This window comes from Triturus cristatus, chromosome 5_2 (assembly GCF_964204655.1).
Source record: "Triturus cristatus chromosome 5_2, aTriCri1.1, whole genome shotgun sequence".
In the NCBI taxonomy this organism is placed as follows: domain Eukaryota; kingdom Metazoa; phylum Chordata; class Amphibia; order Caudata; family Salamandridae; genus Triturus; species Triturus cristatus.
The window spans coordinates 707,904,038-707,930,443 of NC_140588.1; the positions used below are offsets into that span (position 1 = coordinate 707,904,038).

A 26,406-nucleotide genomic window follows, 5' to 3' on the forward strand; every position below is an offset into this window, starting at 1 on the left:
TTTTTGCCCTACCAGACAAGCCTAAAATCTCCTTTAGGCCCTCAGCATAACTGGCCAGTTCCGGGACCCTCCACAGGCGGGCCCACAGTAGAAGAAGGCGCAACCTAGCATGATCCTGGATGGAACGGCACCCCATGTCCAACAAAAGTGGGAGAGTAGGGGTGCTCTTGGGAAGGGACATCAAGTCCCTCAGGAAGTTGTTCTCTGAGCACACCAACTGACTCATATTGTGGGCGCCCCATAACTCTGCTCCGTAAAGTGCCATGCTAACGGCTCTGGCAGCATAAATGTCAAGCACCGGGGCGATAGGTTTCATAGAGGATGCTTTCTGCTCCTTCAGAAGAGCACCCACCTCCCTTTTGTGGCTTAAGATCATTTTAAGGAAATGACTGTCCCACTTCATGGTGTCAAGAAGACGTATGCCCAAATAATCAAATTCCTTAACCCTTTACAAGGGAGCCATATTGAGCACTGGGGGTCGACCAAGTTTTTTAGGGGGGTTCAAGACAAGGAACTTGGTCTTATCAGTATTGATCTTTAGACCTGTTGACTTACAAAATTGGTCAAAGCCATCCAAGAGACTCTGAAGGCCAACCGGGGTCTTAGAGATTAACAGGGTGTCATCGGCAAATAGCAGGGTTGGTATCTTCCTCCCTGCCAATGTTGGTGAATCAGCTTGAATTTTAAGGAGGTGGTCCACAACTCCGTTTATGTAGAGTGAGAAGAGTGTGGGTGCGAGGACGCACCCCTGTCGCACTCCTCTATTGACTTTGATGCGAGCGGTCCTTTGTCCCTGGGTTCCCCACCTCACCTGCGCATAGTTATTCTCGTGAAGTTTTATTATTAGGCACAGTAGGTACGAGGGCATACCTAATTTTACCAGAACCCGCCACAGGCGCTCCCGGGGTACTAGGTCAAAGGCAGTCCGCAGGTCGATAAATGCTAGATACAGACTGCCTTTGCCTATAACTACCACCTTCCAATAAATCATCAGCAGTCGAAATGACTGTTTGATGGTCCCGGTACCAGCCCTGAAGCCAGCTTGAAAGTCAGATAATATTTTATTCTCTTCAGTTCATTGTAGAACCCTACTCAAAATTACTTTCCCTGCCACTTTTTGAGACGAGTCTATCAGACTTATGGGGCGATAGTTAGATGGGTCATCCCGAGACCCTTTCTTAAAGATCGGGACGACCTCTGCACCCATCCACGACTCTGGGAGTGAAGCTCCTTGCCTAGATGCATTAAGCAGGGAAGCAATAAGAACCCCCCACTCTCCCGGATTAAGACGGAAAAGGTCCCCAGGCAAACCATCTGGCCCTGCGGCTTTCATAGGCACAAGGGATTTAATAGAATGTTCAACTTCCCTAGCTGTAAAAGGGACTTCCACCCCTGTGTCTACACCACCAGAAGAGGGTGGAAAAAACAATCTGAATCATCCTCCATATTCACAGTATAGAGGGAAGAAAAATGCTCAAACCAGGACTCCTCGGGGATGTTACAGGTAATGAGCGAGTCTATGGGCCTGTGTTTAGCTCTAATTAAGTGCCAAAAACCCCTCAAATCTTTCTCTGTGCTTGCTGTTTTCAAGTCACTCCAAAACTTGTCCTCCCAGTCTTTCTTGGCGACCTGTTGGACTGACCTATACTTCTTCCGTGCAACCGACACTAACCCTCCATCCCCTATCTTCACTGCCGTAATTAGATCTCGCTTAGCTTTCCGACAGGGGGCGGAGTACCAGCCAGGATTACCCTTTAGGCGGGGCTCCCTCCAAACGCCATTCACTCGATTGGGTATGGAAAAAAGGTCCCCTATTGATCTAGTGGTATTATTAAACAAGAAGGAAACCTCATCAGCATCTAATGTAGCGGCTGAAAGCCTTGGTATAATATTTGACATAATTGCCTTTATGCCCATGACCTTCTCCTCATCAAGCACAAATTTGTCCCATTTTAACCGCCTCCCACAATTTGAAGGGCAGACTTCGCCGGTCATCCTTGCGACAGGAGGGATTACACGGCTAATATTCTTGCACCATAGGGGAGTAAGACTCACAGAGAGCAGATTGTGGTCACTATCCGTGGATGCAACAACCTCCATGTCTACCAAGTGGGACCAGAGACGGAAATTTAAAAGGATATAATCTATCCTAGATGTGTGTCCCATCCTATTATAGGTATGTGCCCCTTTCTGGTCAGAAATGGATCTCCCATTGGTCGCCCTTAGGCCAAACTCCAAAGTGAGTGCATTTAGTTGTATTGCACGTTGGGACCATCTCTTAATTGGACTTATATTAAGAGGTGGAATACCTTTTGGGAGTCCTCGCCTAGGGTGTCTAGAACATCGTCCCCTGCAAGTGGCTCATACGTACAGTTAAAATCCCCCATGACTAGGATGAATGAATTCGGGTTACACTCCCTTAGCCCATCCTCCAGGGCCACTAGTGTCGGGGAAGGCAGACCTCCTTTTGGACCGCTAGTATAGATATTAAAAATCTCCAGAGGGCTGCCACTGCGAGAGCCCCTCAAAGACAGTCTCATCAGGTCAGGGGAGTTAGTCTTAAACTGCTTCACGTGTAAACCCGGGGAAAGTCTCACCCAAACGAGTAACCCACCTAACGGGCGCCCCCTTCCCGTAGTTGAAGTGCTTGCAGCAACATAAAAGGTCATATAGCCCACTTTGTGCCGAGGTTCGATGCACCAAGTCTCCTGAAAGGCACAAATATCAAAGGATTCAATGAGAGAATTCCAATCAGCCAGCTCTAAGTTACGGCTTATGCCCGCCACATTCCAACTGATCACCTTAAGGTTCTCCGTGTTAGCGGCTTGCACTTCATGGAGTAAAAAAGAGTCAAGGGTCATACTGGAGAGAATGAGGGTACTTCCAGCATCAGTTGTTGCCGACTCGATTCCGTTTAGACCAGTGCTGGTGCCAGTAGGGGCTATTCCATTCTGACTGCTATGCAAAGGGGTCAAAGAGGGAGACGGAGAAGGATCGCTGACACAAGGAGGCTCAATATATACTGCTACACTCAAGTTGCTGTATATAGCCCCAACAGACCCCAGAGAATTCAAATTCACCGCTCCATGATCATCACGTCTATAATCATGCCACGGTGAATATGAACGGGGGCCGGGGTTCCGAGGCATGAAAATGGGGTCAAGAGTAACATAGCGGGGCTGCCAACAGCCCCTCCCCTCACTATATGTCTGCCTACCAGGCCGGTGCGATGGCGGAGGCCGATAAAAGTAGCCAAGATCACAAGTGCTAATGGCAGATAGAGCATAGTCGGACTCCTGGCTACAAATATACCTAGCAGCTCTCGGGTCTCTAAAGTTGACTAAAATACAATCTCCCTTTTGATTCTTTGGCCTATTGCCCACCCATCCAACCCGTCTTACATGAATAATCTGGCCATCGATGTTATCAGGTAGAGGTCTATTTTCCCTGAGCCAAAACATTGTTTTATTTTTTAGCTCAGTATAAGATTCTTTGTTGCCTGGGTTTAATGGGGGGACCCCAGTAAGGACCACCACAAATGGTTGGCAACCAGGGGGAAGATTCGGGTATGGTGCAGTTAAAATCTCTTTCTCTCCAACTTCCTGGGCCTCAAATGCTGGGGTAGAGGAAGAAGAGATTGGGAGAGCGGGACATGACCCGCCAGCAAGAGTGCTACAAGGAGTATTGATGCTCTTAGCCAAAGCTATAAATCCCTGTTTTGCGTGATTTGTGGGCTTAATGACAGTTTTGGTAGATTTTTTTAAGTTACCAGTGGTTTTGGGCTGTGTTCTGTTAACCACAGATGAAGGCCCTGGTTCCTCCCCCCCCCCCCCCCCCCTCTGCATACAAGGTGGGATCATGCAGCATGCTTTCCCTGGTTACAACCTGTATCTTCCCCGCTATGGGTGGTGTTGAACCCTGACTCTTTGGAGGGGGCCCAGAAAGCACGTAAGGGGGTTGCCCATCCTCTCTGAGTTTAGAGTTGAATTTGATCAGAGATTTTACCGAGAAAAAATGGTCGAGGACAGATTGTTCAAAGGCATCCACCCGCTCGGACAGTTTCTTTAACTGCTCTGTGACTGGAAGTAATAGTGATTTCACTAAGCATTCAAACTTAGGAAGCAAGAAATTCTCCAAGGACACACCCAAGTGCGAAGCTAAACTTGAATCTAAAATCAACTGTTGAGGGAGAATATCTGCTCCAGCTGCTGCTTGCTGGTTTTTTAAGGGATCTAGCCCCCCCCCCAGGACTTTTCCCCTGTACGACCACCTTGTGGGGATTTTTCTTCCTTAGCTTATTATGGGGTTTGATCAAATTCCCCCTGCGAGGGCTGATAACACGTTTTCTTTTAACTGCGGCGACTCCTCCCTCTACCTGTACTTGAGGGTCAAGCTGAGGGGATAGAGTATCAGGGGCCTGGGACACAGGAGGAGTTGTAACTACTGGATGCGGTAGCTGCAGTGGTGTGGGACAATCTGTTTCGGTTAGATTAATACTACTCTGAGCAATTAGAGACAGTCTATCCAGGCTTGCTCTAATTCTATTTACCTGTTGCTCATTATCAGTAATCAGGGGAACAGGAGCATGGACGGGAGATGGAGCTAGTGCCAGATTGCCCATGGATGAGCGTTTATTAATGAGCGAATCCCGAGAGAGTTCACGCTCCGTCCGGACAATCTCCTTTTCTACAATAGAGAAGGCACGTGTTATAAATTGGTCCATGGAGCCACTCACACAGTCACCCCCTCCTCTACGTACTTTATTCGAGCGAGTTGCCATCGGCATTTAAAGATAGTCAAATGTCACGGAATTACACCAACGCGCTACTTAGAGGAGTAAAGGGGGTAACCTAAGTATGTCGCACAGGGAAAGATAGAGGGCACCTGATATTAAACACCACGTCCCTAAACCTTGCCTGGGCGACTTAGAGGGATGGCCCAGCCCGGCCTCCTCCGGCCCCGGACGGCCCCAGACGGCCCCGCCCTTGTCCCGGGCTTCTCCCGGCGCGTCCGGCTCGCGTCCCGCGAGGCGTGAGATAGATCCACTAAAATATAGAATATGCAGGACTGGGGGCGTGGCTCACAGGGTGCGCAGGCCAGGTGTCAGGGGCCGTGCAGGGACTCCTGGGAGATTGAGTCCCTGCAGCGCGATGCTCCTCCCCTGATTTACACTGCCAGCCGCCTCGCAGCGTCACCACAAGTTGCACGAAGCGGCACCCGCGAAGCGGGTGCGGCGAGGAGTGATGTCAACAGGTGCAGGTCTACAACACCAAGCCCAGGACCACAGGGCAGACGAAATGTGCAGCGTCCTCGGGTATGAAACCAAACGAAAAAGTATCCCACAAGAGTCACGAAAGGCTGCTCCTTTTAACCAGGTGCCGATCTGGGGGCGTGGCTCACAGGGTGCGCAGGCCAGGTGTCAGGGGCCGTGCAGGGACTCCTGGGAGATTGAGTCCCTGCAGCGCGATGCTCCTCCCCTGATTTACACTGCCAGCCGCCTCGCAGCGTCACCACAAGCTGCACGAAGCGGCACCCGCGAAGCGGGTGCGGCGAAGAGTGGAGATGTCAACAGGTGCAGGTCTACAACACCAAGCCCAGGACCACAGGGCAGACGAAATGTGCAGCGTCCTCAGGTATGAAACCAAACGAAAAAGTATCCCCAGACTTTGTCTGTAGCACTTTGAAGCATGACGGTGCAGAGGACAGACCGATGAGAAGGCATGTGAATTTTTAAACCTGCCCAACCCATTCGAACTGCAGAAAGCATCCTAGGGGTGGAAAAATTGGAACGTGAGGTAAGCGTCCTTTAGATCTGGCCTCACCTACCAATTGTTGGGTAACAGAATGTCCCTGAGGAGGTATATGCCCTCCATTTTGAAATGGCAATACACCACCCACCGGCTGAAATCCTTTACATTTATTATTGGCTGGTACCCCTTGTCTTTTTCCACAAAGAATATATTGCTCAAAAAGCCCCTGGGATGAAGAACGGAATGAGCAATTGCTATTTTCACTAGAAATTCTGCCACCTCTCGGGCTACCACCCACATCCCTTCCTGAGAGAACACTAAAGGTCTTGGATGGGAGCACTGACAGGGAGTCCCATACAACTCTATGTGGAAACCCTTCACTCTTTAGAGAAACCATGCGCCCCCTGTTATGGACACCCAGTTTTGACTTGAAACACTGCCAACTGCCCCCACCCAGTGTAGGGAAGAAGGCTTCCCTGAAGAGTCCCCCATTTGCCCCGGACCAGATTATGTGGTGGGTAACTCACCCAACCTGGGTTCAATTTTTGTTAGCAGTGAGCGCCGTCGCGCAGTTTGTAAGGCACAGTTAGCATTGCCTAGAAATATAAGGGCTTCGGGGCCCAGCCTGGTAGGATACTTTGCTCAATCATGGGGTCGGAATCTTTGATATCTTCGGCCATATCGGGGAATTTTAGTAGGGGGGCTCAAGACGTTGAGGACTTTATTCTGACAGTATTGCCATGATCTGTCAGTATCAGTATTTGGGTCCTTGTTAAATTTTGTGATAAATGTACCATCTTGGGGTCTATATCATTGGTACATGCCACCTTTCTGGCTAAGGAGGGTCTAGGACACTCTGCCCTTGCACACTGCCGTACCTTTTTGTCTGTGGCCTTCCTAGTGCAGCTGGCCACATATCGCACCACCTTGGAGGCAGGGACCCAGTTCAACGAATTGGGGTGGTAAATATCTTCCGGGTTCAGCATCATTGGTACCCCCAAGGAGTCCTGCTCGTCCTTATCCTCCAAGTTTGGTTTCTTGGCGCCGCCCTCCGGTTCACCACAGTCTGCTCAGGCTTGGTTTGTCACCCGAGACCCTGTCAGGGGTGTCTGATTCTTCCCTGGCATTATCATCTGTCCCCTGGTGGGAACAGATATCTTAATCGGGGATGTACCCAGGATGGGAATATTCCTGTGCATCTAGGTCGTCGGGACTCCTTTTTGAGAAGGCCTGGTGCAAGCCTTTCAAAGGCATTAAGATGGAGGAGAGGTCGCTCTAACCTTGGCGACTGGTTTGGCTTTGCCCTTGCCTTTAGGGGCTCCCCGAGTGTGGTTAGGAGACGTAAGCCTCAGATCTTTCCCATCTGGGATTCTATGATCTTCTTACTCAGGGGTTCCAAGGCCAAATAGACCACCCTCTCTCTCTAGGGATGCATCAATAGCATCCACCAATTCCTCATGAATGGACAGGAGCGTCTGCTCCTCCTCTACGGACTCCCAAAATTCATCAAATACACTCGCCATGTTTGTAGACCAGTTAACCAGGAAATGTGAATGTGGAGTCTGAACTTGCCTTTCTAATTATGCTAAGTCTGTACTGGAGATCTGCAGGATAAAGCTGCTTATCAGGAGCCAATAAACGATTGCGACCAAGAACACTGTGGAAAAACCTTCCTCATCTCCTCTTCCTCTCTTGCCTGAATGGCTTCCCTTCACTGTTTCTACGGAAGCCGAAGCCTGAGAATCTGACACATTTGCCGAGGGATTCCAGGAATGCAAGGGAGGGGCACGTCCTCCGTCGGCGAGTCGCATGCCCCTTAGCGTCCCAGCCGCACACTGCGCATCTGCTTTGTGCGAAGGAAACTGACTCAAGCCAGGGAAGCAGATGCAGGCAAGAAGCTCCCTAGCAGTTTGATTGCACACCGCAAGTCTTGCTACAGCGAGTGAGGCGCTATGGGAATCACAAGAATGCGGAGACCAAATTAGGCACTCCACTGCCTTTAAAGGGTAGGGCCGCACCACGAGCTTGCCTGAGCGAGTCTTCACAACTGCCCGTGCCCCATAGTGGGGGACACATTGCACCGCCTGCCAGTAGCGATCCTCAAGCCGGGACCAACCTGCGCAGTCTCAATAACATCTGGTAAAACTATGTATATACCCCACATTTCAACAGCGTCAATGCGTTAAATAACCACCCAATTAGCACCATGAGGAAGACATGAAAGAAAAGTACTTATCTGGCTGCAGGGCAGCGAAGAAAAAGGAAATGCTTTCCTTGATGTTCATTATATGGGACTTACTCTGTTTATTATGTTGACTTACAGCTAAGACTCATGGTATATGTAGTCTGTGACTAAAAATGTTTTGTTAAGGCTCCTGAGTGATAACATGCATTTGCAATGCAATAGGTCTAATTTTTTTAAGTTAGAACTATTGGTGTTGTCATGTAAATGTTTTTTACTTATGTGAGAGAGCGTTTGAGTGCGAAAGTGATAGAAAGCGAAAGAGAGATGGTACATAGAGATAGTTATTCGTGTAAAGTGAAAGGTAGAGTGAAGAGAGAGAATGTGAGAGAGTGAAAGAGTCTGAGAAAGGTAACGTTAGAGAGAGAAAGTGTTTAGAGCTAGGTTGTTAAAGTTGGAGAGATAATTGTGTGGTAAAGTGAAGAGAGAAATACAACAGGGGTTATGCTGCATTTTAAATATATTTAAAGAAGCAGACACAGGGGCAAATTAGTAACAGGCACCATACAATACTTATTTCGCTGCTACCTCTGCAGCCAGGCTGCGGCATGCCTACAACCGGAGACACCGGAGCCATAGTGACGGTTTTCCGTGTTGATGCCTGGGGGCGGGGCTAGATGCTGAATGGAGGAACATGAGCTAAACAACAGGTGTGAACCGTGCCATACTTATGTCACTTGTTTCTCTGCATCCAGGCTGCAGCACGCCTGCACCAGAGACATCGGGCCATGGTGTTGGTATTCTGTGTTGATGCCTGAGGGCAAGGCTAGCTGCTGAATGGCTGTGTGCTTTGCGAAGGAATGCATCCCCGATGAACAGCAGGCAAAACATGGAGTGTGCGTGCCCTTTTTAGGTTTCGCCTGAGCCAGCGCTTTAGCGCTGCTCTCGCGAGAGCTTTTGTAAACGGGGGATTTGAAAGTGCAAACTAGTGCTTTCAGGCCGCCAACTACAGTGCATGTGCGCTGGGCGCGCGCACCATTTGGCAGCCTGCGTGATCATTTCGCGGACGCTTTGATGTTCTCAGTGAGCCGCGCGGCCACCGAGAACATCAAAGCGGCCGCGAAAGTGCACACCATTTGCCACCCCCCCCCTTATCCCACTTCCTGCTTGTTTTACTTATAGCGCGAGGAGCTGTCTATCCCTAGCGAGCGCTTCAACGTTCCTCCCCCACCACAGAGTGCGACTCGTGGCCGCGCGTCTTCCACAACTCCCGGGCTTGTTCTTCTCTGCTCTTTACCTCGCCCCTGCTATCCGCCTTGCTCTTCTCTCTTTGATGTTCCCATGAGGACCCCCATACTTGCCATCAACTTTATTTGACCTTTTTTGCTCTGCTGTCCTTTAGATTATAAAGCAGAACTGTAGGCGGCTCGCACAAAATCCCAGAAACCACATGTTCCAAATATGCAAATATATAACTTATCATGAGACCTGGTGACTGAGTCAATGATCTCTTGTACATCTACGAGGATTATGTTCAAAAGTTCTGCATATTTTCTATTGTGATGCTAATTTCCTTCATAGGAAATGCTTGCTTTAAGGGGTCGCCTTCCTTCCTTCTAAAGTTTTCTGGGGCGCCTTTGGCGATGCCAGACCATCGGACTCCGCTGTCTTGAGCCTCGTCGACACGTGCGAGTGGAGCCGCCCGGGTTATGTTGTGTTGGGGGTTCGTTCCCGAAAGGCGCTCTTGTTGTTCTGCGGGTTTACTTCCGGTCCTGATAGCTCACCGCATCTGGACTGCTGTTCAGTTGTCTCTGCCCTCTTAGAGTCATGGGTTTGATGTGTTCCCATTCACGGCTTAAACTTTTATTGCTCGTGTGCGGGTTACAGGTCCACTTCTGTGTTCGTGAACGGACGACATGTGCGCGAATTTGAATTTATATTAACATTTCCGAGTGGCTCTGGTTGTTTTATACTTGTTTGAAAAAAATTGTGCTATGATTTTGGAACACGTGTAATCGCATATGTGTTGATGTGTGGACTTCTTTTTTTAAAAATCAACAGCATGGAATGGCCGGGAACACTATATATGAATCTGTTTGTACAGTGATTTGCGTGTACTGCGTGCTAAAGTGCGCACTAGGCGTGTTCAGCGTGCCTCTGTGGTGTACTTCTAGTGAATATACAGCGTTCTCACTGAGAGACCCCGATCACAACATCCGCCATCCGCTTTGTACCTCCTTCTGACCCAGCGCGTGATCTTTGGTTATTTTATTTCCATGCGAGTAATTCTCGTTAAGAGCACAATTTAGAATTGCATTGGGTTGGCATAAATCAGCGCTATATGAAATAACCATGTGTGGTACACTGACCACATGGGGAACTTTGGAGACCGTTTCTTGGTAGTTGTTGTCTTGGTGAACAAGCATTGGCATAGCCAATAGGTCTTGCCTTTGGGACCTTATAAGTGTTTAGCCATGCAACACTTATAGGATATTGTGCTGCATAACTAAATATTTATAAGGTCCCAAAAGCGAGACCTATCGGCTTTGCCAATGCTTGTTTACGTATGCTGCATTTTAAATACATTTAAAGAAGCAGCCACGGGGGACAAATTAGTAACAGTCACCGTACGGTATTTATTTGACTGCTAGCTCTGCACCAGGCTGCAGCTAGCCTGCACCAGAGACACCGGGGCCATGGTGTCGGTCTTCCGTGTTCACGCCTGGGGGCGGGGCTAATTGCTGAATGGCCATGTGCTTTGCGAAAGAATGCCTCCCCCCCCCCCCCCAATGGAAAGCAGGGAATACATGGAGTGTGCATGCCCTCTTTTACTTACTTATGCTGTGTTTTAAATACATTTAAAGAAGCAGCCACGGGGGGGGGCAAATTAGTAACGGGCAAGTAGAAGACTGGAAGGCGGGGTTGAGGTGGGTTGTGGAGGCAGGTGAAGGTGCTGCGCTGGGATGCAGAGGTGCGGCGAGAGCATGATGGGAGCCGCTGGCAGTAACCAGTTCCTTGGATGTTCATACGGAAGAACTGTGAGCGTGTGTCGCTGCTCGTTCCCACAGCAATACTCCAGGGGAGTTAACTTTTCAAAAATGGTGGGACAACATGCACCAACCACTAGCCATTTGAAGGCTACGATTTTTAAATGGCACAGAAAAAAGCCAATCCAAAGGTTGGGAGTAGTCCGACCCCACAAAATACATATAACAGATCACCTGAAAGCGCAAGTGCTGTTTAGGCTCGACCTAAAAATGAAAGAGCCTCCTGTCCTGACTTAAAATTCGAATTGTCATGCACCATTGCCCCATTCTGATAATTTAGCTAGATATTATAGCTGACTCATTGTATAATAATATCTTGTTAATACAACATATTTCATTTGAAGAAACCTTTTCTTCTGTATTTTCTTCTTCAGCCCGGGTTCAGAAGACAGTGTTGAAGAAGCAGGTGCACTGCAGAAGCATCCTGTCGTTTCAGACTCACCTGCCAATGAGGATGACCAAAACGCGTTAAAGGAGGGCCACAATGACAGTGATTCCGAAAAACAAGACACGCCTCTGGAGGAGGAACAAACTAGTGATTCAAAAACTCCTGTTAACAACAGCATTTCCTTACCAAACAACGAAGTACCGTTGAACTGTGAAAACAGCGAGAATTTAGTGGAGGCCACAACAGAAGCCCCTTTTCCACAATCAGTGAGAAAGATTACTTATGCCGATATCATCAGAGAAGGACGAAAATGTAATATTGATCTAGTATCAACGGTAAGAGTTTGCCATCTAGCCATTTTATAAACCTTGCTTTATGAAGGACTTTACTAGTACATTATTGCACAAGATGTGTCATCATTCTTATATATTTTCACTTATTGAAGATAAACAGTCATGTTATGTTGTCCTTATTTGATATTAATGTTTGAAATGTAGAACTTATAAATGAATGCTTGATTATGCATGTATTTTCTGGTCACTGAAAACTGTTTTCTTTCGAATTTTAGAACACAAGTGAAATAGTTTTGAATTGGTAACAGTTGCAAGTTAAAGGCTTTACAATACTAAGATTCCTATTGCATATTTCTTCCTGTAAACTCCCTACTTATTAAAATACCCATAGTCATCAGACCGAATTGCAAACATTTGTATCACAGTAATGTCTGGCACCAGAGGGGCTCAGGTTGCAGAGCTGGTCAGACTCCACATTAATGACGATATAGCTCCATAAAGGTGACACTGGACAGCCATGATGCTGTTTCCATTTATCTGTGCACCTCAGACTCTTGGAGATAACCTTTTTTAGGGACTTTTTTGTCAATGAATACTGCAATTTCAGGCATATCTCCAATGCCTGCTTGTATGCCACCTTATGTACCCAAAATAGAAAGCCAAACTCCTGGCAGCTGAGTGCATAGACCATAGATCCCAGCTCTTCTCTCGCAGTCAGAAAAGACTCAGAAGAGGGATTCACCCACACCTTAGTAAAGAGGCATAAAAAGAAAAAGAACTGACATCTCTATTCCTCTTTTTGCTCCATCTTTTCTTAAGATGTATAACAGAATGCTGTTCTGCATGGAAAACTCACCGGCAACTAAATCTTTTTTTTTTTTTTTTTTTTGCAGTTACCCAGGTCACTACAGATCTCCTTACCTAGGAGATCCTACCCTGAAAAAGTAGTCTAATTTCAAAGGTTTATTGCCAACGATTATTTTGTTATTGGTTCCTCTTTCTGCGTGGCTCCTGGACGCTCTCTTGCATATTGTGAACCATGCAGCGTCAAGCTTTTCTTTTCTTTCCCTGTAAGCCACGGAGGCTTATGCTGCTGTTATCCACTTGGCACCCACCAATGCATTGCTAGCACCTTTCTCTGTCATAAATGCCTCAACCTGAGATGTTTCTAGCACAATCCTAGACCTTGTCTAAGAAATGATGGACTGTCTGAAAGAAAAGACAAAGAAGTGCAGGCTTGTGAACTCAACTTCAGACTGAGCACCATATGCATCCATGTTGACTTAAGTAGTGTGTTTTGATAGCTTTACGGAAACATGAGATGTCGGGCAAAAATATTACCACCACCTTGTGGAGGATGCAGGCTTTTGGGGTGACTGCTCTTTCCCTCACTTTGATTTCATCATGATTTTGCTTGTTGATCTGCAAAATGCTAGCCAGCAGGCTATCTTGTCCAACACAGAGGTTCTTTTCCTCTACTCATCCCCATCGGACCACAGCGTTGTGTAACAGAAGCCAAGGCCGAAAAAAGAAAGAATGTTTTCACAGTGGCAGTATGAACCACAGTCATGTGTTGTACACACAAAGGGCATTATTACAAGTTCGGCTCCCTGGTGGCGGTTTTACCACTGCCACACTGCGGAACCAGATGCAGTATTTGGACTGCGGCGGTCAGACTGCCGGCACCGCCGGGATCAAGGATCCCGCTGGGCTGGCAGTCTGCAACCGGCTGTAATACACTGCTGGCACCGCTGAGCATATTTCAAGATGCATTTTCATCGCCCTTTTCATGGTGGTGATCCCGCCATGAAAAGTGTGACAGTAAGGCAACAGGCCCCCTTGCTGGATTTGGACCGAAGGGATGCATGCGGAGGGGTACATGTAGTGCCACCCTCTATTGGTACACCCACTTCCTGCATGGTGTTGCATGTATGCACAACGTGCAGGAAGGTACAGTCAGTGGTCTGACTGCATAGGTCTGTATTATAGGCTCTTCTATGAGCCTTGCAGACTGCAGCAACACCTCCCGCCAGACCAGGATTTAACTCCTGATCTGACGGGCAGTCGCTTCACGGGTTTGGTGTTCCTAACGCGGACGGTGCAGGACCGCATCCGCTGTAGGACCACCAAACTTGTGATCAGGCCCAAAGTCTGTTATATAGAAGCCCACGTTGGAATGGAAAAGATAGTGAGTTAATAGGACACAGTGTGGCGAGGTTGGGATTTTAAAGAAGATTTTGCCATCCGAATTAGAGAGGAAGATTGGTCTTTGGTTGGCTGGTTTTACCAGGTCCTTATTTGGCTTGGGGTTAGGGACAATACAGATTTCAGTAGCAGAGATAAGTAGTTTAGTGAGCTTTCGCACAGAAGTGTTTTAATACGATATTTATGCATTTTTGAACCTGTAATGGATCTTTCTTCTGTATTTTTCCTGTATTATTTTATAATTTTCCTGAGCTAATGACTTCAGTTTCAAGACGTAAAAACTCCAGTTTAGGAGTACAATGCAAGCTGGTACTTGACAACATGTTTTTTAAATTATTCCCATTCAAGACTTATAATGTTTAGACAGCAATTGATTTACAACCCTGGTAATCTGGTGACATAAATCAGAGGTTTTTTAACTAGTCAATTCATAGTGTTAAAAATCATTAATTACTGAATTGTTCGATTTGTTTTTTGTCAATTCCAGATTCTTTACTCGCGTGGCTCGTTGATTGACCTCCTCATCAAGTCCAGTGTTAGCCGTTATGTGGAGTTCAAAAACGTCACCCGAATTCTTACATTCCATGAAGAAAAAGTGGAACAGGTACTTTGGTGTTTTGAAGCACTTTATTTTATGTAGTTTGATCGATAACAATTTAAAAATGTACCTTGCTTTGTAGGGCCTGGTCACCAAAGCAATTTTGCAGTACATAAATTAATACTATTTTACATGCTCCAAAATGCAATTCACAAAACTCTGGCCAGAGATCTCTACCTTTGCCTTTCCTATCTTTTCTGTACAGAGATCTACCCCTGGATGGCGCAAGATCCCAACATGAACGGACATAGGATTTAGTAGTAAACCTGAGGAGGGATCAGGCGAAGTGGTTGGAATATGGGTTTTAATTACAACTATCTATTCTGTAGGCTCAACTTTCAACCCCTTTCCCTTAGAAGGTTGATTTATAAGTATGATATTAAAAAACAGTGTGACAGATTTTTTTAACCTCTTGAGTGCCCATGACGAGATGGCCTCGTCATGGGCCGCGGTTGCGCTGTGCCCATGACAAGACTATCTCGTCATGATCCCCGCCCGCTAATGAAAGGGCCGGCACAGGGCGGGGAAAGGGCGGGGCACTCAAGGGGTTAAGGAGAAGATGGATGCAGTATTTGGGTCTATCTTTGGTGGGCAGCATAGGAATCTTACCAACCCTAGACTGATCACAAAAGGTTAGGAGCACAGGGCAATCCATGGAGGTGTGGTTTTCTTGGACGGCACTAGTTCTAATTACCTAAACTGTCCTGCAAGGGTCAAACGTTTGGTACAAAAAGCCCAAGACAATTCATTTGGGGGCGAGGTAGACGGTTGCTGCAGTATTCAGACCCAGCAGCACCATGGTAACCCTACATTCTACTGATATTTCTGCAAAACAAGAGATGCAGGAGAATTCAGGATAGTGTGCCTTGTGTAGAACCCACACTTTTTCTTATTAATAATCCCTTCAACAGTCAAAGCTAGTGGCAAAACTGCTGTGTTCTTAAACTGCTGTGTTCTTACTCTTCTCCTGATAAAAATAGTACCACACTAGTGTGGGTGGACCTTTGTACAGAAGAGACTCCAAAACATGACAATGTAAATGCGTCACAGTTGCTGTGAAAAACTTATTTTGGGGGATGTTGGCCAACATCCTGATTTGGGATAAGCTTAGCAGGCAACCAAGGAAACCCATCAACCCCACACATTTCTGAAACCCAGAGACTCAGGCGAAGTCCAGGCAAGCAAGAAGTAGTGTTTATCCAGCACTGGATCCTTCCTAGATTCAGATTCTTGAATCATTCCCTGTTATTGAGCTGAAAGTTCCCTGATGATCTTTCAGTAGTATTGAAAACCGTAAAAGCTATGTGACATTAGTTGCACAATAACCTCATTAGAAAATACCCAACTCCAGTCAAAGAGGTGAGAGTGCTTTGAGCTCCACTCAACCGAACGGCTTTCATACTTCATATTTTTACTGCAAATCTTGTTGAAGGGAGTATCCTTCAGAGCTCTACTCTGAGACCTTTTTAGCATCGTATTTTACTAAATTTCCAACATTTTCATTGACACCTAAGAGGAAGGCTGTTTTATTTTACTGGTTGTGGCCAAGAAGTCCTTTCTCCTTGAGGACACTTCACCCAGCCTGGTGCCTTATCACCTGCCTTCGAAGTTCCTAGACAAAGAGGTGAGATCCAGGATGAAAGGCCCATTGGAACTGCCAATTGGGCGTACTCAACTTCATGTGAACTGTAAAGAGTACAACAACGATGATGATGATTACCACTCAGCAAGAAGTAGCTGAGCAGGAATATTATGAGGAAGAAGAAACTCGATTTGTTATTGACATCCTTATTTTAATGGACCCAATGATGAAAACTATGAGTTCCCTTCCGTTCAAGATACACCAATGGTCAGGATTCCTGTAAACCATATTAATCTCCATCGTGTTAAGCAAGACCATTATATAAGGTTTCCCCATCATACTCCTCAAGGGGAAGTTCCATTGCTTCCTCCCCAGTCAGCTCCAGAACAACCTTATCCTGCTCCTTCAGCGCCTATACTCCAGCCACAACCATCTCCACCACAAAAGTTACCTCCACTGAGGCAGGTTCAGCAGGTGGATATAAAGTCTTTTGATAATGAGAACTTTCAGAAGGAAGAAGAACTCTTTGAACACCTTAGAGCTTCTGATGATTGGGATAACTGTCGGTCTAGCAAAAAGTGCATGCTGACTTGCCTCCAGGAGATAGTGCTCCATTTCATTCATTAGTGGAAAGGGTATCAAAGCAATCCAACATATCAGTGACGGTATTTTAAACCGATTGTTTCCTTTGCGGCTTTAAAGAAGCTACCAGAAAATCAGTGAAGGCGATCCCGCTGATCGGTCATATTTGGAAAGAGAGCGCAAGGATCATGCAGGCATCAATATCAGGCATGGTCCATAGACAGGCAAAAGAGCCTTGGACAACTCACCATCATTCCTCATCAGACATCCTAAACATTTATCCAGGAAGAAATCCCCCAGACAGAAGAAACAACTGGACTCATCATGCTGTCAATGACTCCTTGCTGGCCCTGGCTACCTTATTTCCACTGCTTATTCCATGGGGTCATGTAGTTGGCAGGATTTATGTTTTTTATGCACAATGGTAAGACATAATAGAAAGGTTGGTTTTCCACTTGGTGAAATACTGTTACAACTTGAACTTTATTCAGAAAGCACAACAGACGCCACCACAAAGTGTAACCATCTGGTGGTTTTGCAAGTAGAGATATTGCTAATGCTTCACTAATAGGCCCTGGAATATATTCCACGGTCCCAGCAATGAAAGGATTCTTTTCTAGGTTCTTCCTGGTAAGGCTCAAATCAGAAGAGTGATGTTCTCTTCTGGACCTTCAGCAGCTTAACAAGAGAAACAGCTGCAGGAAAAGGAGTTAATGGCTTTACTAGATCTGCAAATTTCTGGGGTTTGCAGTAGTTGGGTTGCCATTATTGATTCAAGGTTATTCCTTTGGGTTCAGGTCAGCACCACGGATATCTGCTAACTGGGTGTCTAGTTGCACCAAGTAACCTTATGCTTTGACAATCCAATCCAAGAATGAACTAGTATCAAGCAGTTTGAATTTGGTGGTTGAAGTGACCAAATATCACTTTCAACCACACATACTTAATTTTGTCATTGACAAAGGATGCATTGGTGGAGGACTGGAGTAGATTGCCTGCTTTGAGGAGCTAGAAGCAGGGGGTAATTGGACAACCTGTTGGATCTAGCCCTTTCAGTAGGGCTATCCCCAATTGTTTTTGCCTTCCTTCTCCTATTTTGCCGACCCTCTTTGTGTTGACTTTCAGATTTTGACCACTTTGCCACTGCTAACCAGTGCTTAAGTGCATATGCTCTGTGCTCTAAACATGGTAACTTTGGCTTATCCATAAATGCCATATTTACTGTACTTGTACGTCCCTAGTAAAGTGCACTATGTGTGCCCATGGCCTGTAAATTAAATGCTACTAGTGGGCCTTCAGCACAGATTGTGCTACCCACTCAAGCCTGAGCCATGTTTAAAGTGCTACTGTCATTGCAGAACCTGCGGGTGCAGTGTTAAACTGCAATTTCAACCTGGCAAGTTAACCTACTTGCCAGGCCCAAACCTTCCCTTTTAGTACATGTAAGTCACCCCTAAGGAAGGCCCTAGGCAACCCCAAAAGGAGGGTGCGGTACTCTAAAGGTAGGGCATGTCCTGGTAGTGAAAAACTGCTACATTTGTTTTCACTACTGCAAGGCCTATATCGCCCATAGGTTAAATGGGGATTGTCTTAAAACATTTTTTAAGTGTAACTTCCTATTGGGAGCAGATGGAAAATTGGAATTTGGTGTAGATGGACTCGCAATTTAAAAACACATCTTTTAGTAAAGATGTTTTTTAAATTACAAATCTGAAAATGGCACTTTTAGAAACTTTGCATTTTCCTACTTTAATCATTCTGTGCCTCTGCCTGTGTCTTAATACATGTCTGAGTTAGGGTGACAGCTGGGGTTTGTGCATTCCCTATAGATAGTCACACAAAGGGACTAGGGTGTGACATTTGCATCCTGATGGCCCATCGCCAGGCTGATGGGCCTTCCTGAGGTAGATTAGGAGGGAGGGGCTGACACCTGTCCCTGAATAGATAGGGCTGTGCTTGTCCCCACACAAAGAGCTGCATACTCCCCTGTAGTGTGCCTGGAGACATGGAAGGATGGGCAGGGACCTTGTGAGAATCAAAGGCTTATTTTGTTGTCTCCTCACTTCAAAGACACATTTTGGTATAAGTACTGGACCTCTGACACCCCCAAAGTAGTTCACTTTGGGATCCTGAGGAGACTCTGCAATTAAGATGAGCTGTGCTGCCAGGAGGGACTGTCACTTTGCCACTGCTGTGCTGTGTTGACCTGCTAGGAGTTGATTGCTGTGTTGCCCGGAGGGACTGCCACGTTGCACTGTGCTTTGCTGAGTTGGCCTGCTGACTGCTTCCTCTGCAGTGAGGAATTAAGGATGCTGCCCACTTCATCAAATTACCCCGAGAACTTCAAGGACTTGCTGACTTGCCTCCGGTTCTCTGAGAGGTCTGGGTCCCACTGCCAACAGGAAAAGCACCACTGTTGGGACCAAGAGCCCCATATTGTGTTCCCTGTTGCCACCCCTGATGCTGACGCTGGTCTGTTTGTGAGGACCCCTGACCTCAGGAACGGCTGGCTGGCGACCGGCTTCTTTCATGGGAAGTATTGGAATTCCCTGGTTCTGTTTCAGCACACTCACTAGCACTGCTAGTATGCCTCACATCAGCAAAGAGCTACATCAAGGTACCGTGAATACCAGGACCCGCGCGATCCCTTTAATACACTTGTAGGCAGCAAAACTTATTTGTACACTGCCTGTGTGAGAATCCTCGCACTGGCACACTAGTGGCTCGGAGACCTTGCCATCCTATTTTTGGTCGCCATGCTCTACCCCCAAAGCATTTTCTTTTGCATTCCGGTCTCCTCCTTTCCGAAGCGGATGGGCTGGTGTAAACATTACCGTAACGCCCCAAGAAAAAAGCACAGAAGGGCTCAAAACTTGAACTGACACAACATCGCTGGGAGCTTTTACCTGTTTATTTCTGAAACAACGTGATGGTTAAAAACACTTCTTTACAAGCTAGCGCTGCTAGCCTGGATCCCCTCAGTACTTCAGGACAGAGTCTTTTTTTTCGCTTACTTGGAATCCGAGTGGTTCCAACTTGCTAAACTGCGCTTCTCACAGTGATCTCACACAAATACCATAATTACCTTGATAGAAGAGCACTGGATTCTAGAATCCCTATAATTGTCGGCAATCTCTTTTTGACAAGTGAACATTGCATGAGATATTAACTGGATTTTTGTCATTTTGGTCTTTTTTTATCCAGATAAAGGTTCACTAATTTTCTAAACTGGTGTGGAGTCTTAGTGTTGTTTTCACTGCTGCACTGTAATACGTATTGCACAAATACTTTACACATTGCATCTGAGGAAAAGCCTGACTGCTCTGCACCAAGCTACCAGAGGGTGAGCACAGGTTATCTTTGGTGTGTAACTTGCTTATCCTTGCTAGAGTGGTGGGTTCTGCCTGGCTTAGGTTCATACCCTAGCCAACAAGAAACCCCATGTCTGGGGCATCAAGAGGGGATGGATGTTCTATCTCATGGTACAAGAGTTTTCGTATGTCTTTACTCCTCACTCCCTCATCCTGGATGTTCTCAGCAAAGCCAAGAAAGAAAGATGGCTGATCCTCATTGGCCCAACTTAGTTTCACAGATATCTTCGACTCTCGGCTCCACCCATTCCTCCACAGAAATGTCACAATCTCCTGCGGAGAAACAATAGACAGATTCTAAACTTATGGCTATTGCTTCTGAACACATGGAAGTTGCACAGTTACATTTTCTGCTGGTTTGGTGAGATTTTCAACTCAAAAAAGCGAAGAGAGGGGCTCCGTACCACAAAAAGGGGCAGAGCACCAAAAGACACTAGTCAAGAGCAAAGTTCCCCTTCTTGGCACACTAAATTTCTATAGACTCACACACATTATGTCACCAGAACAAGACACCAAAAATAGAACTTAATCCAGTATTCATATGCAAAAGATCAATGTATTTTATTAAAAACGAATCATATAGCTTTATACAATAACAAATTCATACACCACAAAATTAAAAAAATTTAAAAAACACAATTAAATGTACATAATCATGAATACTCAACAGACAAAGACATGGGGAGAAGTGGTAAGAAAAAATGTTTTCTTATCCGCAAAGATGGAAGACATATGATCAAGATCAACTCCTTTCCTAGGTAGTAATGCCACTTAATAGTTCAGAAAGCAGATGTCGATAGAATCTATAGTCTTCCTTCTAGGTCGAGACGTGTGGACCCGTAGATCGTTACGAGGCTTTTGCTGTCTTTGTCTGTTGAGGATCTCTCCGGTGGACGTTGTTAGCAAGTTCCAAGACGTACTTTCCAGGGGTGCTAGCAAGCTGAACATTCCTATGCCAACTCAGCAGAACACTTCGTCAGTAATTTTTGAAACCTTAAACCAGAAGACAACTTCTCGACCGTTACTTCCATTGGTACTGGGACTCCTTAAGCCGGTTATGGATATCTTCGTCACACCGGCAACTCTCAAAACCGCACCGGCGAGAATTCTAAAGAAATATAGCCCACTGGAGGGATACCCTTTCTTCCTAAAGACCGATCCACCACCGGACTCTGTGATTATAGCTGCGGCTAGGAAGACCCACTTAGTGGCCTCATCGTCTACAGTACCACCAGATAAGGAGAGCAAGACGCAGGATTCATGGGGGAGAAAAGTGTGTGGCACGTCTGCATCCATGCTCAAGGTCTCCAGTGTATCGGCGCTCTTGGGGCACTACAATAAATCTCTGTGGGACTCTCTCCTGCGCTTCACGGAAAAATTACCCAAGGAAGACCGTAAGGACTTCAAAGAGATATTACAGGAGGGCAGCTTGGTGGTGAACCAAGTAATCAGTGCTGCAGTGGATGGGGCTACACTTTCAGCCCATTCCTACACCCTCGGGATTTGCGCCAGAAGATCATCCTGGCTTCACCTCACAGCACTGAAGCCAGAAGCGCAGTCCCGGAGACTCAAAATTACATTCTCCGGCTCATCTTTATTCGGTACTCACACTGATGAGAAAATGGCACGGATGAAGACTGAGCTGGATACCCTGAAAGCGGTGGGGCTGGAGAAGAAAAACAAGTTTTGTCGCTGCTACCGCACTAATGATCGACGCTCCTTCCAACAGAGGGTTCAAACCCCTCATTGGCAAAAGCACCAAAACCAGCAGGGCAAACAGAAATCCCAGTATCAAGGCCGTCGATCCTCCAGGGGAAGAGGAGCAAACCACCAGTCGTCTACCTCTACGAAGGCTCCAGCCAAGCAATGAGTGCCCACTTCCCCCATCACAGTCCACCACTCCAGTTGGGGGGAAGTGTTGCGAATCATCTGCAAGAGTGGCGAGCTATCACGAAGGACCAGTGGGTACTCTCTACGTTTTTGACGTCTTCCTCCCTAGATCCCTCCGGTGCCATCATCGTGCCACCAGATCAACATGCTGCAAAGGGAAGTGGCAATCCTTCTCTGCAAGTCAGCCTTAGAGAAGGTGCCAAAATCACAAAGAGGTCGTGGAGTTTATTCAAGATATTTCTTGGTAAAGAAAAAAATCAAAATACAGGCCCATTCTGGATCTACGAGCACTCAACAGGTCCATCAAACTTTGGCTCTCCATCAAATATATCCTCATCTCCGGCAAGGGGATTGGATGTGTTTGCTGCACCTACAAGATGCCTACTTTTACATCCCGATAAGTCAGCATCACCGGCAATACCTACGATTCATAGTCGGCTCGTCCCACTATCAATTCAAAGTGCTGCCCTTCAGACTGAAATAAGCTCCTCGAGTGTTCACGAACTGCATGGCGGGAGTGGCAGCTGCTCTGAGACGCAGAGGCATCTTCGTCTATCCTTACCCGGACGATTGGCAGCTGAAAGGCCCCTCCCCTCAGAGCGTGAGGAACCATTTCCGGCAGTGCCTAGGTCTTTGTCAACATCTGGGCCTCCATGTGAACTTCGAGAAGTCGACACAGCAGCCCACACAGAGAGTCCACTACCTGGGGGCTATGCTAGACTCAGAGCTAGGAAAAGTGTTTCCTTCGGAGGAGAGACAATAATCCATCACACAGAAAGGCAGACAGATTTTAAGCAGCAATCTGTCTTCAGTGCGTCAGATCGCCTCCCTGTTAGTGTCGATGGCATCCTGCATCTTTCTGGTTCCCAATGCCAGGTTGAGAATGCGTCCTTCACAGCAGGATCTGGAGTACAAATGGGATCAAAGGACATCTCGCAGGGAAGACAGAATCCGTCTATCACACGCAGCCAGAGCATCCATTGCGTGGTGGATGAAGAGGGACAACCTGAGGGTAGGGGTTCTGTTCCATCACACTCCTCCGTATCAGACTCTGATCACAGACGCAACCCTCCAAGGCTGGGGGGCTCACATGGGTCCTCTGCAGACTCAAGGCCTATGGTCCTCAAAAGGGTGATTGTACCACATTGACATGTTGGAGCTAAGAGCCGTTCATCTGGCTCTCAAATTTTTTCTCCCTTTGATTTAGACGAGTTCCATCCTAGTACAGACGGACAATACCACCACCATGTACTACCTGAACAAGAAGGGGGAACTCGCTGGAGGACATTCTTTGGAGGCTCAAACCCTGTGGCACTGGCTCCTGGCAAGGAATCTTTCCATCAGAGCGGTTCACCTGCCGGGAGAGCAAAACTCTCAAGCAGGTGCCCTCAGCAGGCACTTCAAGGACCAGCAGGACTAAGTTCTGAACAGCGAGGTTGTCGAAGACATTTTCCAGGCTTGGGGCCATCCAGATATCGACTTGTTAGCGGACGAAGAAAACACAAAATGCAGAGACTTCGCCTCAAGGTACTACTGGCCAGGATCGAAGGGGAATGCCCTTTTGATCGACTGGTCAGGGGCATTTGTGTACGCCTTTCCACCCCTTCCTCTCATCCCGAAGGAGGTGACCAAGCTCTCACATTCAGACACTACGATGATCCTGATTGCTCCGGACTGGCCGAGGCAGTGGGGGTACCCGGACCTTCTGCATCTGTCAATATGGCCACACAAGCGGCTGCCGTGCAGCCCGGATCTGCTGTCCAAGATGAACGGGAGGATTCATCACCCCAACCTTCTCTCACTGAACTTGGCAGCATGGCTCCTGAGGTTCTCCAGTATGGTCATTTAGGCCTCCCTCAGGACTGCATGACCATATTGAAAGAAGCGAGGAGAACCTCCACAAGACACTCTTATGCTTGCAAATGGAAGCGTTTTTATATATGGTGCGATAAAAATAATTGTAGTCCTACCAAGGGGCAGGAGGAAGTAATTTTGCCATACCTGCTTCATCTAGCCAGAGCAGGTTTGAAATTCTCTTCCATTAAGGTTCACCTAGCTGCCATTACTGCATACAGTTGCAGGTGGTGAAGGACCTCCTGCAGGGTCTCAAGAAGGTCTACCCTCCGGTCTGACCTCCTTCACCTCCTTGGGAACTGAACTTGGTACTCGCAAAATTAATGGGTCCACCTTTTGAGCCTATCCACAAAGCAACCTTACAACACCTTACGTGGAAGGTAGCTTTCCTGGTGGCTATCACCTCAGCACGTAGGGTGAGCGAGATACAGGCTCTCTGCTCTAAGGAACCCTACACAGTTTTTCACCACAATAGAGTGGTCCCGAGATCACACCCCTCCTTTCTTCCGAAAGTGCTGTCTGATTTTCATGTAAACCAAACCATTTCTCTTCCGACCTTTTTCCCTAATCCCTCCACTCCAGCCGAGAGGGCTCTACACTCGTTAGACCGGAAAAGGTTTTTGAAGTTTTATCTAGACAGGTCGACGTCAATTAGAAAGTCTGATCATCTATTTATTAATTACGGCTCGATCAGAACAGGTTTTCCAGCATCAAAACGGTCCATCTACAGATAGATAGTTTCATGCCTCAAATTGGCTTACCAGTTAGCGCAGAAGCCTCTTTGTCCCGCTCCCAAAGCTCATTCCACGAGAGGCAAAGCGGCTACGACAGCTTTTCTCAATAATATTCCACTCTCCGAGATATGCAAAGCAGCCACTTGGAGATCAGTGCATACATTTGCAAGACACTATTGTCTTGACTCGGATACCAGAGCGGACACTCAAGTAGGCCAAGCCTCCTTGAGGAATCTGTTCAACAGCTGATTATTTTGGTTGTTGTTAATTGGGTCACTTTGTTTCTCATTTGCCTGCAGGTGGAAGATGGGCTTGCTATTCTATTCAGTGCTTATGACTATTGATGAGGATCCCCTGGAAGAGAAGGATAAGTTACTTACCTGTAATCCTAGTTCTCTTCCAGGGGTATCCTCATCAAAGTCATAAGCAACCCTCCCTCCTCCCAAGGCAAATGAGATTGTTCTTTATGGCTAAGCTTTATCTTTGTGCCCTGACCTTCGGGTCTCCTCAAAGAACAGCTGACCTAACTGTCACCTCTGAGGCATGATGGGAAGCTAGGGGTCATGGCTGCCTTAAAGGTACGGTGCCAGTTTTCTGTACAATGGCTTTCAGTTTCTATGCTATTGCTTTACAATGCAGCCTGTAGGCTAACAATGCTTGCATTTTTTGCACAGTTTTTCATGAGTTTACTCATTAAAAAGAGTTCAAGTGTACTGGTACTCCTGTGGTATATATTTACATATCTGCAAATGCATTCATTTATTTATATAGCATTGTTTAGCCTCCTATATGGGGCTGCATTGATATGGGGGAAAAATATATATGAATGTGTGTATGTATATATATATGTGTGTGTGACCCTTTGCCTGCCCAAGCAGGGAGAAGTACTTTGATCAGAAGTTAGTGATCTGACCTCAATGTGAATTTGAAACCCCATATGTATGTAGGAAAAAAATCAACTGCCCAGGCACCAGCCAGCGTCTCCCAGTTCAATAACGGAGTAATTCCTCTCTGCTGTCTAAAGAGTCCTATACAAACGCCTCAGTCTCCTCTCTATCCCCATGCTTCTTGGACAAAATTGCACCCCAAACCTGTAGCACTGGCGTCAACAGTTACAGTAGATGTGAGTGCTATGTCAAAAGGAGACAAAACACCTGCCTCAAATATATCTTTTTATCCTCACAAAGCTCTTCTCCTGTGCACGTTTCCACTTAAAACTGTGCCCTTTCTCCAATTGTTTTCTCAAGTTCTCGGTCTTGTCCGCAAACCCCTTCACAAACAGGGAATAGTATTCAACGAGAACCATAAAGGATCTCAATTGATCTCTATTGCATGGCGGGAGAACCGATTCAATCACTTCCAAAAAATTTGCTTTGGGCTTAGCACCATCAGACGTGATTGTGTATCCCAAATACTCGACCTTCTAATCCAAAAATGTACACTTCTCTCTCCTGTAAGTTAAACACGTCTGCAATTCTACGTAGCACTTGTCTCAAGACCATATTATGTTGTTCCACAGTCTCCGTAAAGATCAAAATGCCGTCCTGAAAAATCAGTATATTCTTCAATCCCCTTGAACAACTGACCATACTCTGGAATACACTCACAGCTGAGGACAAACCAAATGTCATACGAGTGAATTGAAATGTACCTTTCAACGTGATAAATGCAATAAGGGGCCTGGAATCTTTATGCAGTTTAATCTGGTGGATAGCACTCTTTAGATCTAACTTTGAAAAGTACTTACCGCCCTTCAACATTAGTACAATTTCATATATATTAGGAAGGGAATACGTATCTGTGATAACATTTTGATTAAGGGATCTCAAGTCAACACAAAACGTAAGGAGTCCATTGGCCATTTTGGTAATGACCATGGATGAAATCCATCTAGATGCCTCAACCGGTTCTATGATGCCTTCATGTAACA

At 46.6% G+C, this 26,406-nt stretch overlaps 1 protein-coding gene across 1 annotated transcript in view; it reads left to right on the top strand.

Moving 5' to 3' along the window:
- Positions 1-26,406, top strand: part of CHM (CHM Rab escort protein) — a 757,130-nt gene that overhangs the window by 245,932 nt on the left and 484,792 nt on the right. Inside the window, exons 5-6 of the mRNA XM_085607803.1 lie at positions 11,354-11,702; positions 14,353-14,469. Of these exons, the coding sequence (XP_085463929.1) occupies positions 11,354-11,702; positions 14,353-14,469 (466 nt within the window). The remainder of the gene's footprint in view (positions 1-11,353; positions 11,703-14,352; positions 14,470-26,406) is intronic.